Genomic DNA, 10,909 nt, shown 5'->3' on the forward strand with positions numbered 1-10,909 from the left:
TGTGAAATGGGAACGAATATCCCCGAGATAACGTCTAGCTAATCATGCATGTCTCGGAGATGAATAAGAAGCACACACAAAAAGAAATGAAAGATGTCACCTAAGAATAGCTAGATTATGAGTGCCATGCCTAATTGGTGTCTAAGTTCTGGTGGGCACACACATGCATGCTACATCTAAAGGTATAGGATCTGTACATGAAAGTAAGAAAACACAGCAAAACATACAGCACAACCAATGACTCGACACGACACACCCTAAACTCTAAGGTGATAATTGACTCGGACCAAGATGGCCATACATCTTAGCTGCACTACGTATCCCAGCCTCGGGAAGAATCAGAGCCAACGTAGTTCGGCGACCTATGCTAAACTACAATGCCTAACCCTCTAGAACCGCTATCCTAGACTCGATTAACTAGACCCGACTAGTTTTTAAAGCTTCTTGCGACATTACTTAAGTTCAAGTGAATGGTGATTTTTAGGACTCCCTGTATGCCCTAACTAATGCCAGTGAACCCTACACCCTAGGTGTGACTAGGCTGTGTGTCATAAGGAAAACCGTGGGCTATCTAAGCGCGCTCTAGTCTAGCCATCGGCTCGACTAAGTGTCTAACCGACCACGACCTGAGGCCTCCTAACTCTAGGGACACTCACACGACCGGACATGACAAAGCAACACAATCAGGACAGACTCCCCACTCTACGACACCCCCAAACGCCTAGGACTGACTCCTAACTCTATGGGAGGATCTTTTGAAAATTGTTGGTAAAGTTATTTTGAAGAATTTTTGTAGTTTTGGAAGGTTTTGAAGTTGTGAAAGTTATGAAGTTGTGGGAAATATTTGCAAAATGGTGACTGCACTCAGGATGCCAGCAGCACGCCTGAGCTGCCTACGTACCCCTCAGCTAGGGATCAAGCCATCCGTAGTTCGGACCTGACTACTCCTAATGACTCGAGATTTTTGATTTTTAGTTGCTTTTGAAGTGTTTTTTGAATTTTTGACACAAGAGGACAAAATCCTATCACCATAAGGGTAGGATAGACTCCTGATGTCCCGCAAAGGTTGGACAGCATCCTATGCTTTGCGGGGGAATTGGACAGAATCACGACTCTGCAAGGGTTGGACAGCATCCTATACATTGCAGGAGCGGATGAAAATCACATGACTTGATGAGGGGATGGACAGAATCCTAACCCCTATGATGATAGGACAGACCCCTAAAAGACTGAAGGACTGACTCCTATGCTGAAGACTGACTCTGAAAGATGGAAGGACGGAATCCTAAATTTTATGAAGGGATATGACAGAATCCTAAACTCTACAGGGGTAGGACAGACACCTAAACCCTAGGATGGTAAAACCGACTCCTAAACTCTCTAGGACTGACTCTAAAGAGGAAGAAATCCCTTAACCTGCGAAGACTCTAAGGCAGGAAGGGAAGGGGTTGGCTCAAGATACGTTCCGTCATAGCCTAATCGACGGAAACTTCTTGGAATCAGCTAAATTCTAAGACTCGAAGAAAGAAACGGAACACTCTGGGGGATAATGCTAGAAGCCGGGTAAATCTTAAAGAATGATTAATGCCTCGGCATAGGGCAATAGGAATCAGAGTTATAGATGAAGGTCAAAGAGATCCTAAGACAAGGAGATGCCAATGCAAGGATGAAATGAAGAATATTTTACCTATCCTGACTGTTTAGTTACCTGAGGGATGCTCTAATCAGTTATAACATTTCCATCACTCCACTGAGCATTTGCCAAATAATTGGAAAAGATCAATTAAGTGCCAATGCAACAAGTCAGTTCATGCAAATTTCAGTATCATGGCAGTTGCTATTTTTGATACCACAGTTATCACATGCACCTTTGAATTCATATCATTAAGCGACCATAAGGCTGCGCTATGGACCTAATCAGGGTACCAGCCCCTTTGAAATCACTTTCTCAGGAGACAGTTACCCAAAAGCCTAGTAATTCTACACAATCTTTCAGGTACACGAATATGCAATTTGTACAACAGATAAGCCAATGCTAACCTATAAGGGAATAAGGACGTGATAAAATAGATGAAATTGCAGGAGTAATGTTAAATCTAAACGAAGAAAACTAGCATTATAACTCCATACAAAACCTTTTTCAAAGGCTGGCCTTATCACAAAATCCATTTCTAAGAATATTCACTCATCCTTATCTAATCTCTCTCATGGCATATTTATTAGAACCAAAACCAAAGCAAGCAAGCCAAACCAATCATCACAGGTGCAATGCAATATTAGAAAGACAAAAAGAATAAAATAAATAAATAAATAAACATAAAAATAAATAAATGGATGAGATATTTGAAATACCTGAGCGAAGAGCAGATGGCGGACAACGAAATGGGGAGATAAGGCCTCGGTGGATGAGACGGGGTTGATCGGAGAATGTCCGGGAAGTGGGGCTCGAGCTCCCCTGAGCGAAGAGCAGATGGCGGACAACGAAATGGGGAGATAGGGCCTCGGTGGATGAGACGGGGTTGATCAGAGAGTGTCCGGAAAGTGGGGCTCGAGCTCCCCTGAGCGAAGAGCAGATGGCGGACAACGAAAAGGGGAGATAGGGCCTTGGTGGATGAGACGGGGTTGATCAGAGAGTGTCCGGAAAGTGGGGCTCGAGCTCCCCTGAGCGAAGAATGTTTTTTTTTTTTTTTATATTAATATATATATATATATATATATTTATATATATATAAAAACAAAAGAAAACCGACGAGCCTCTCCTCTCCCTCTCTCTCTCTCTCTTTCTCTCTCTGTTTTCCCCTTTTTTTTTTGAAAATGGGAGGTAGCGGTGGTGGAGGGGAGGATCGGCCGGCCGGAGGTGGCACGGCGGTTGGTGGTGGCGCGGTGGGGCTCGAACTCCCTTCCTCTCTCTCTCTCTCTCTCTCTCTCTCTCTCTCTCTCTCTCTCTCTGCTGCCGTGACCTCCCCCTTTTTTTTTGTTTTTGGGGGGGGTGGAGGAGTTGCAAAGGAGGCGGCTTGTGGTGGTGGAGGGTGGAGAAGGTGGAGATGGAGGAGAAAATGGGGGTGGTGGCCGACGGTGGTGGGGGAGAGAATGGCGGTAATGGAGGGGTTTGAAGGTGGGTTCTCGAAGTGGGTTTTGATTTTCGGAGGTGGGGAAATGGGTTTCGGGTTTCGGGTTTGAGGAGGGTGAAGGTGGAGGACGGTGGGGGGGTTTTCGAAGGGTTGGGTGGCGGTGGAGCTAGAGGTGGAGGACGGTGGTGGATTTTGGGGTTTTTTTTTTTCTTTTTGAAATGGGTTTCGGTTTTGTTGGGGTATAGAGGAAGGGGTTTTGGGTTTTGGGTTTGGAGGGAGGTGAGGGTGGAGACGGGAGGGATTTTCGAAGGGTCGGATGGCGGTGGAGCTGGAGGTGGAGGATGGTGGAGGTGGGTTTTGAAGAAAACAGCAGAGGTGGTGGTGGGTGGGGTTCGGTGGTGGCGGTTTGTTGCAGAGAATGGGTTTGCGGTTTGGGGTGGTTTGTGGTGGTGGTGATGTTGCAGAGGTGGTTCCGGTGGGAAGGTGGTGGCTGTGGAGGAGGTGGTGGTTGTGGGGGAGGCTCGGCCGGAGGTGGAAGAAGGTGGTGGTCTCGGTGGTTTCGACGGAAAATGAAAAATGGGTTTTGAGGGGAAGTGGCCAAGGATGGGTGGCTGTGGAAGGAGCTTGGCCGGAGGAGTGGGGTTGAGCTTGCCGGATTCCGGCAAGCTTACCGGAGAAGGTGGAGATAGGTGGTTAGGGGTGGATTGGAGACGGAGATGACAGAAAAATGGGTTTGATGTGGTGGTTCGGTCGGACTCCGGAGGCTTGCTGGAGAAGGTGGGTTTGGTGGATGTGGGTTTGCAGGTTTTAAAAAAAAAAATGATGGTGGGTATTGGCTGGCTGAGAGGGTAGTGGTGATGGCTCGTGGTGGTTGGCAGAGGGTGGGAGAGGAGGTGAAAGGGGTTGCTGCTGGTGTTGGCAGAGAAGGTTGAGGGTGGTGGTGGTACCAGGCTAGGAAGAGGAGGAAGATGGGAGGTTGTAGGCTTGCCGGATTCCGGCAAACTCGCCGGAGAAGAAGGTGGCGGCTGTGGTGGGTTTGGGCAGGAGTTTTGCCGGATTTCGGCCGGAGGAAGAGGGAGGTGGTGGTGGTAGAAAGGAGGAGGAAGATGGAGGGGTTGATGGTGGTTTTTTTTGGATGTCTTTCTTTTCCTTCTCTGTATATTTTCAAACGAGAATGGGCTTCTCCTCTCTTCTCTTCTTTTTTTTTTTGCTTTTTTTTATAACTAGGTTAGTGACCTAGCTCTAATCCTCACCACCCATCTCCTTTGATGGCCTAGATCACTTCTCTTGGGGCAAAAATTTGAAACCCTAAACATGCCTTCCATCATGGCCCTACACTTGTCCATCTTTTGATCTTAGGGTCCTTGCTCATTGCTTGTAGGGGAAGCAATGAGCACACCCAAGAATACCCTTAAAGATGGGTTGATTTCCCTTTTGCCCAAACCCCTATTTTGGAGAATGACATGCTTGCCCCCCCCCCTTTTTGCTCTAGACAGCCCCATCTAGTGTATTTCAGCTACTCTATCTTTACAGGGGGGGGACTCGGGTAGAAACAGGGGGCGGAATAAAAATCTTTACCATTTTTTTTTCTTTTTTTTTATTTGCCTATGGTAAGCCAGTATTGGCACACCCGTGCCCTGCTAATTCATACTCCCTTTTATATTTCTTTAAGCTACGCCCGGCTCGAGCTCGAGACACGGGTTGGGATGCGACCTGGGTTGATTCATGAAATTTAGGTTAATATTTTCAACTGCCAATCGGATTAGGCTCAGATTAATTCCATTCATTTTCCACCTGACCACGGGATTTCATTCGAATACACGGCTTTAGAGCCCTGTCAAAATGGGGTGTCTACAACTATATTTTGTGATTATAAGTGTTTTTGAAACTCTTGTTGCTTCAACATTCAAAGCATGTTACTGAATATAGACTCCATGGGACCATATGGCAAAAATTTGTCACATACTAAGTTGGTAGTACATCGTGGCGTAGTTAAAATGCCTTGCATGGAACCCATCTTTGGATTTTGATTATCGATTTTGAGTCCAAAACTCAGTATTGGACTCAAAATTAAACATAATTTTGATTTCAATAATCAGACACTTAAGCTTTTTGCATCACCAATGCAAGTGCAGGCGGTAGTGTTGACAACAAGCGTGGATGTAAGCCTCCAAAATCAGGTGCCTTTTGCATCACCAATGCAAGTGCCTTTTGCTTCACAATGGTTTGGTTATCACATATATTATACTTTTAAATTTTTTATATCCTGGGTTGAAACCTTTTTAATTGTTTTGTATGTTTGGGTTGAAACTTTATGATCTTTGAGTATATCATCATCTTGCAGCCTCTCAAATCAGAGTCTGAAGTACTTTTGTCCTCCAGATATGGTAACATCTCCTCCATGCCTACTTATGCACTTGATTCCCAAAAACTAAATAACATGTTCCATTAATCAGTTTTGAATTTGAACACTTGAATTTTCCATTAAAAAAATATGATGAATTCCCAACTAAAATCCTTTATCTAAGTCGTGTATATTTGGTGTTCCATCTCCTTTTTGTTGAAAGTCAACATTAGGTGAATCAAATGAATTAATCAGTTTCTGCCCCTTTTGCATGTGTTCTGATTACCCAAAGATGACTGTTGTTGATGTTTTCAAATGAACTAATCTGTTGTGTTCTGGTTATAGTCCAGTTTCTGTATCCTTTTGCATGTGTTAAGAGAACTCAACTTTCCTCATGCTTTTTTCTTGTATAATGGCATTTTTCTTTAATTTCCATATATATTTCCATATATATATATATATATATATATATATATATATATATATATATATATATATATATATGTTAACACGGCTCTTTATTCTGCGCTCACAGAGACAATGTGTATAGCCGACATGTAATCTTTTGGAATCATTTACAGGTGCAGCTTTACAGAAAATGGAAGATATATTATTATCCAGGAAAATTGAGGCATGTTGATTTGGAGTCCGCATTTGCAAAAGAGGCCTCAGTGGTGTCAGCTGCGGCTTTGGTTGCAGCCCAATGTGCTCAAGTTGCAGAAGACATGGGTGTGACTCACGAGCAGCTCAACGCAGCCATGGGTTCAGCCATGACTACCGCCAATGCAGCTAACATCTTTACACTAACAGCTGCAGCTGCAACATGTACTTATAGTCATCTCTGTAATTGATTCTTCTTTACAAGTGTTGGGTTTTGTGGGTGGTGACTTTCTTTTGCCTTGGCTCTATAGCAAGGAGAGGGGCATCAACACTTAGAGTAAGACCTGGTCGATTTCAAGTAACAGTTGTCATTGATGATTTTTTATAATTTTAAAGATATTCAATTAATATAATTAACTTTTTATATATATTTTATTCAATGTTGTGGAAAAATGGATGTTATAATTGTAAAACTTTTGATGATATACACCGTGTGTGGAATGTACAGGTACAATAGGTCACACGAAATTATTTTTTAATGTATTAAAAAAATAGAAAAAACTATCCATACGGAACTAAAACTAGGCATAGCTTGTATTCCGTAGGAAAAATTATTTAAGTAGGCCAAAAAGCCCTTCTTCCTATGGATTTGTAATTTAATAGATTAAAAAAAATAAAAAAGGCTATCCGTACGGATTTTTTTTACATTTGGTAGGTAAAAACACATTTTCCCTACGGTTTTTGTTTTGAAATTCCATAGGGAAAATCACATTTTCCCTACGGATTATTTTGAAATTCTGTAGGGAAAGATATTCTATCCATACGAAACAACCCGTAGGGAAAACATCACTTTCCCTATTGTATATATAAACTTTCGTAGGGAAAGTCCAGTCCTGTCCCTACGGATTGTTTTGTAGGGAAAGGCAGCCTATCCCTACGGATTTGAAGTTCCGTAGGGAAAGGGCTTTCCCTACCCCCACCTAGCCTACGGAAGTTGTGCACGCTGAAATCCGTAGGGAAAAGCTTTTACCTACGGATTTTGGTACTTTTCCCTACGGATTTGTCCGTAGGGAAAACCCAGTTTTGTTGTAGTGGAAGAGCATCGAAAAGAGCTAAAGCCTTCTTTCCATCTCTGGTTAGCGGATCGGCGAACATGAATAAAGGACCAAGAGTAACGAGCCAGCCAGTCAAACATTTCGTCAAAAAGATTATCAAATTTAATTCCAAGGCGGATTTTGAGATTTCTTCAACTACCTTATGACGTTCAACTCCTTCTACTATCGACCTGGTCTCGCACTAACAACTTCAAGCCTTGATGAACTGCTTTCAATTCGGCCTCCATTGCATTGGCTCTCCCAATGGGGCCAGCAAAAGCCCACATGACCTCTCATTCACTATTCCTTAGAACCCTACCAATTCCGACTACGCCCAGGTTACCAAGGGTAGAACTGTCAAAATTGAGTTTCACAAAATCCAACGGCGGAGGGACCCAATCGTGAGGCAATTTCCGCTTGGAGACCACCAAATTCCACACCACTCTCACCATGCCCATAGTTCATAAGCAGAGACAAACCTAAAGGATGGAAGTATCTTCACCCAGGATATCATTAGAGCTAAAACTCTAATGAATAGGAATTCCGAATTCCGAGAAACCCCTTTGAGTACTCTTGCATTCCTTTCCTTCCATACCACCCAAATTGTGGCTAGGGAAGACACATTCCAAAGCGTTTTGCCTTTCTGCTTCTAAGGGGCAGAGGACCAACATTGGAGAAGGTCAACCAATCTTTCTGAGAATACCCATGAAATACCAAATCTATCAAGTAATTTACCCCATACTTCTCTAACAACTCGACAATGGATAAGGATTTGGTCCACTGTTTCACCCGCCTCTATACATAAGGCGCAATGATCTATGATAAGCATCTTCCTTTTTTGAAAGAAGTCGACCGTTTGGATTCTTTTCCTAAGAACCGCCCACCTAAAGATACATACCCTAGGGGGCCTGGAATGACCAACTCTAGTAACCTTGGAAGATGCAGGGCAAACCACTAGGATAAAGTAAAAAGATTTGACTAAGAAATTACCATATGAATTCTAGATCCAGATCTTTTTATCTTTCCCATCCTTTTATATGTAGCCTTCTAATAATTTTAACATACTAGCATTACAGTTCATCTCCCTGTCAAAAAAGTTCCTTCTTAATGCAGGCTTCCATCTAATCTCATCTATTCTTCTCTCCATATTATCCTTCACGAAACTATCTTTTCTTATTGCATTCGCAAACAGATCGGGAAACAATTCTTTTAATGGTCAGTCAAAAGTCCATTTATCACGCTAGGAGCGAACTCTATCCCCTTCATAAGCTCTAAACCCAATACCCTCTACAAAAAGGAGGTTAAACTTCATGATGTCTTTCCACAAAGTAGCACCAGGGGAACTGAACTTTTCACCAGGGCCCCAATGACCCGGCAAAGCCCCATATTTACCTTCAATTACCCTCACCCAAAGATGAGACCTTTCCTCACCGAAGCTCCACAGCCACTTGCCTAACAGTGCGATATTGATTCCTTTTAACTCTTCTTATATCTTGCCCTCGAAATTCTATTGGTCTGCAAACATATTCCCATTTAACCAAGGAATCCCCTCTTCTATCAACCTTGAAGCCTTCTATCAACCCACAAGATTTCGCTTTCTCCATAAGAGAGCTAAGGGTCTCCGCTACTATTTCAAAAAGAAACGGAGAGAGAGGGTCTCCTTGCCTTAGACCACGAGAAGATTTAAAAAATCCTTTAGGAGAGCCATTTATAAGAACAGAGAACTGTGGTGCCAGGCCTTCCACGAATGCCACGCTGGTGTTGGGTGTCGAAGGAAAAGAGGGGGGTGTTCGTTAGGGTGTCTGCGTTTTTCGTGAACTTGGGACCGAGATCCGAATTTCACGCAAAAGAGAGTTTCTCAGAGTCGCCACCTAGGTTAGGGCTTATGACCCGTATCTTTTTTTCCGAAGAATTAGGGACAGAGATCTGAATTTCATAAGAAGAGCAGTGACCGAAGTCAGCGTCTAGGTCAGGTTCTGGAACCCATAATTTTACTCTGTTGCTTAAGGCATGGTCTTTACAAAAATCGGAGTAAGTGATATGGTTACATTCGAGGAAGGTGTTAGGCACCCCTCATGCCAGGGTAAATCCAGTCTCTTGACTTGACATGGCGGTTTTAAAGAACTTTGTCAAAAATCTTGATTTTTTATCCTTTATTACGATTAAGCTTGATTCCTATTTTGAAAAAGAAGTGGATTTACTAGGAAAATTGGTTAATATTACCCGAAGTATGGGTGTTTACTACGTGATTAGGGTCCTCTAGGGATTACTCCTGAATCACCTAGCAGCCGCTTTAATCGGGATAATTAGAATGAGGAAAGGAAAGCAAGGTGTGTTTCGGTTCTCTGTGTTTGTCCAACATAGTCGGAGCGCAAGGCCCTCGCCTCTATCTCTTTTGTCTATGGTAGGACCGGAGATAAGGTGGCGGGATAAGGAGAGGGAACGTATCCCTATTTACAAAGAGAGGTACGGGATTTACGTTGTAGGATTCAGGGGAAGAGGAACCCCGGACCCTATAACTACCCTATACCGGGTTTTATAACAGAAATGCAGGAAGCTGGTAAACAAATGTAATTTTATCGATAAAGCGAGATGTCTTCCGAAGATTCAACAACGTAACAATGCTTGTCAGGTGGTGTAGCTTTGAATTCTCCAAAAATTTAGCAGAACAACGGTGCCTGTTGGACGGTGAAGCTTTGAGTTCTCTGAAAATTCGGCAAAACAACAACGTTTGTCGGACGGTGTAGCTTCGAGTTCTCCGAAAATTCGGCAAAACAACAAAGCTTGAAAAGTGGTGTTGCTCCGAGTCCTAAAAAATTCGGTAGAATGCCGATGCCCAGTGTAAACTCCTCGAGTGTTTCGCTACTTTCTCTCTGATCGAAAAAGAAATTAGGGTTTCCAGAAAGTATTTCATCGAAAAAGCCGGAAAAGAGGAAAACCCAGAGGCTTTTACAGAAAATAACTTCTGAACTATTTTGAATCTAATATTTACTCTTACCCTCTATATATAGGGCTCGGGTAAAATAGCAAATTGCGATTTGTTTGACCTATCCTAGGTCCGTCAGGGGATCAAAATATGATAGCTTTATATTGTAATTGTCCTTCCACTGGCCTTTAAAAACGACTTACCAAAATTGATTGAATTCCCACATGATGTTCAGGCTAGTTGAGTAGTTGAGGTATGCTTATTTTTAGGAGTTTTTGGGAGTTTTGACGAGCCGTAACTTCTTCATTTGGACTCCAAATCGCGTGCAATCAAATTCGTTTGACTCCTTGCGGCAAGGTGAATCCAATGAACTTAATTTTGTGTTTTTAATTGGTGTGGGAAATTTTGGTGTGTCCGAAATCTGGTTTTCAGGCTTCTTCGAGAGTTTGCAAAAACTTTGAAAGACCATAAACCGGTATTAAATCACATAACAAGATAGGAACTTCCCATATGGTAACCAAGCACGCCTTAAGGCGCTCAACTTTCCCATATGACAGGTATTTGATGGCAAAGACCCAACGACAACCCATGGGCTAAGTACCATGAGGGAGAGGAACCAACTTCCAAGCATGATGGGTCTGAAGAGCGGCCATCTCAATATCCATAATAGCATGCCAACCTGGGTGAGTAAGAGCCTCAAGCACAGACTGCGATAAAGAAGAAGGGGACTCTACAGGATCAAGTAAGACAAGGAGGAACCTAAGAGTCAGGCACAATATTGCTACTCTCAGTGGGAGCCGTAAAGGAGACAGACCTAAAGAAAGAGACATTGGCAGAAACATAGAGGCGCCACAACCGAACGCTATAACATTGA

At 43.1% G+C, this 10,909-nt stretch overlaps 1 protein-coding gene across 10 annotated transcripts in view; it reads left to right on the plus strand.

Annotated features, from left to right (window-relative positions):
- The window catches only part of LOC143846738 (uncharacterized), a 44,630-nt gene extending 38,187 nt beyond the window's left edge, over positions 1–6,443 (plus strand). For 2 of the 10 annotated variants that reach the window (XM_077355268.1, XM_077355270.1), the window contains 3 exons: positions 5,207–5,295; positions 5,416–5,458; positions 5,997–6,443. In XM_077355268.1, the coding sequence (XP_077211383.1) occupies positions 5,207–5,295; positions 5,416–5,458; positions 5,997–6,266 (402 nt within the window). In that variant the 3' untranslated portion in view covers positions 6,267–6,443. Of the gene's footprint in view, positions 1–5,206; positions 5,459–5,996 lie in introns of all 10 variants that reach the window. The other 8 variants (XR_013234839.1, XR_013234838.1, XM_077355269.1 and 5 more) reach the window with 8 other exon arrangements.
- Positions 6,444–10,909: the final 4,466 nt, after the last annotated feature.

Source organism: Tasmannia lanceolata, unplaced genomic scaffold, assembly GCF_043159265.1.
Source record: "Tasmannia lanceolata isolate RefF3 unplaced genomic scaffold, GAP_Taslan_0.1 ptg000015l, whole genome shotgun sequence".
Taxonomy (NCBI): domain Eukaryota; kingdom Viridiplantae; phylum Streptophyta; class Magnoliopsida; order Canellales; family Winteraceae; genus Tasmannia; species Tasmannia lanceolata.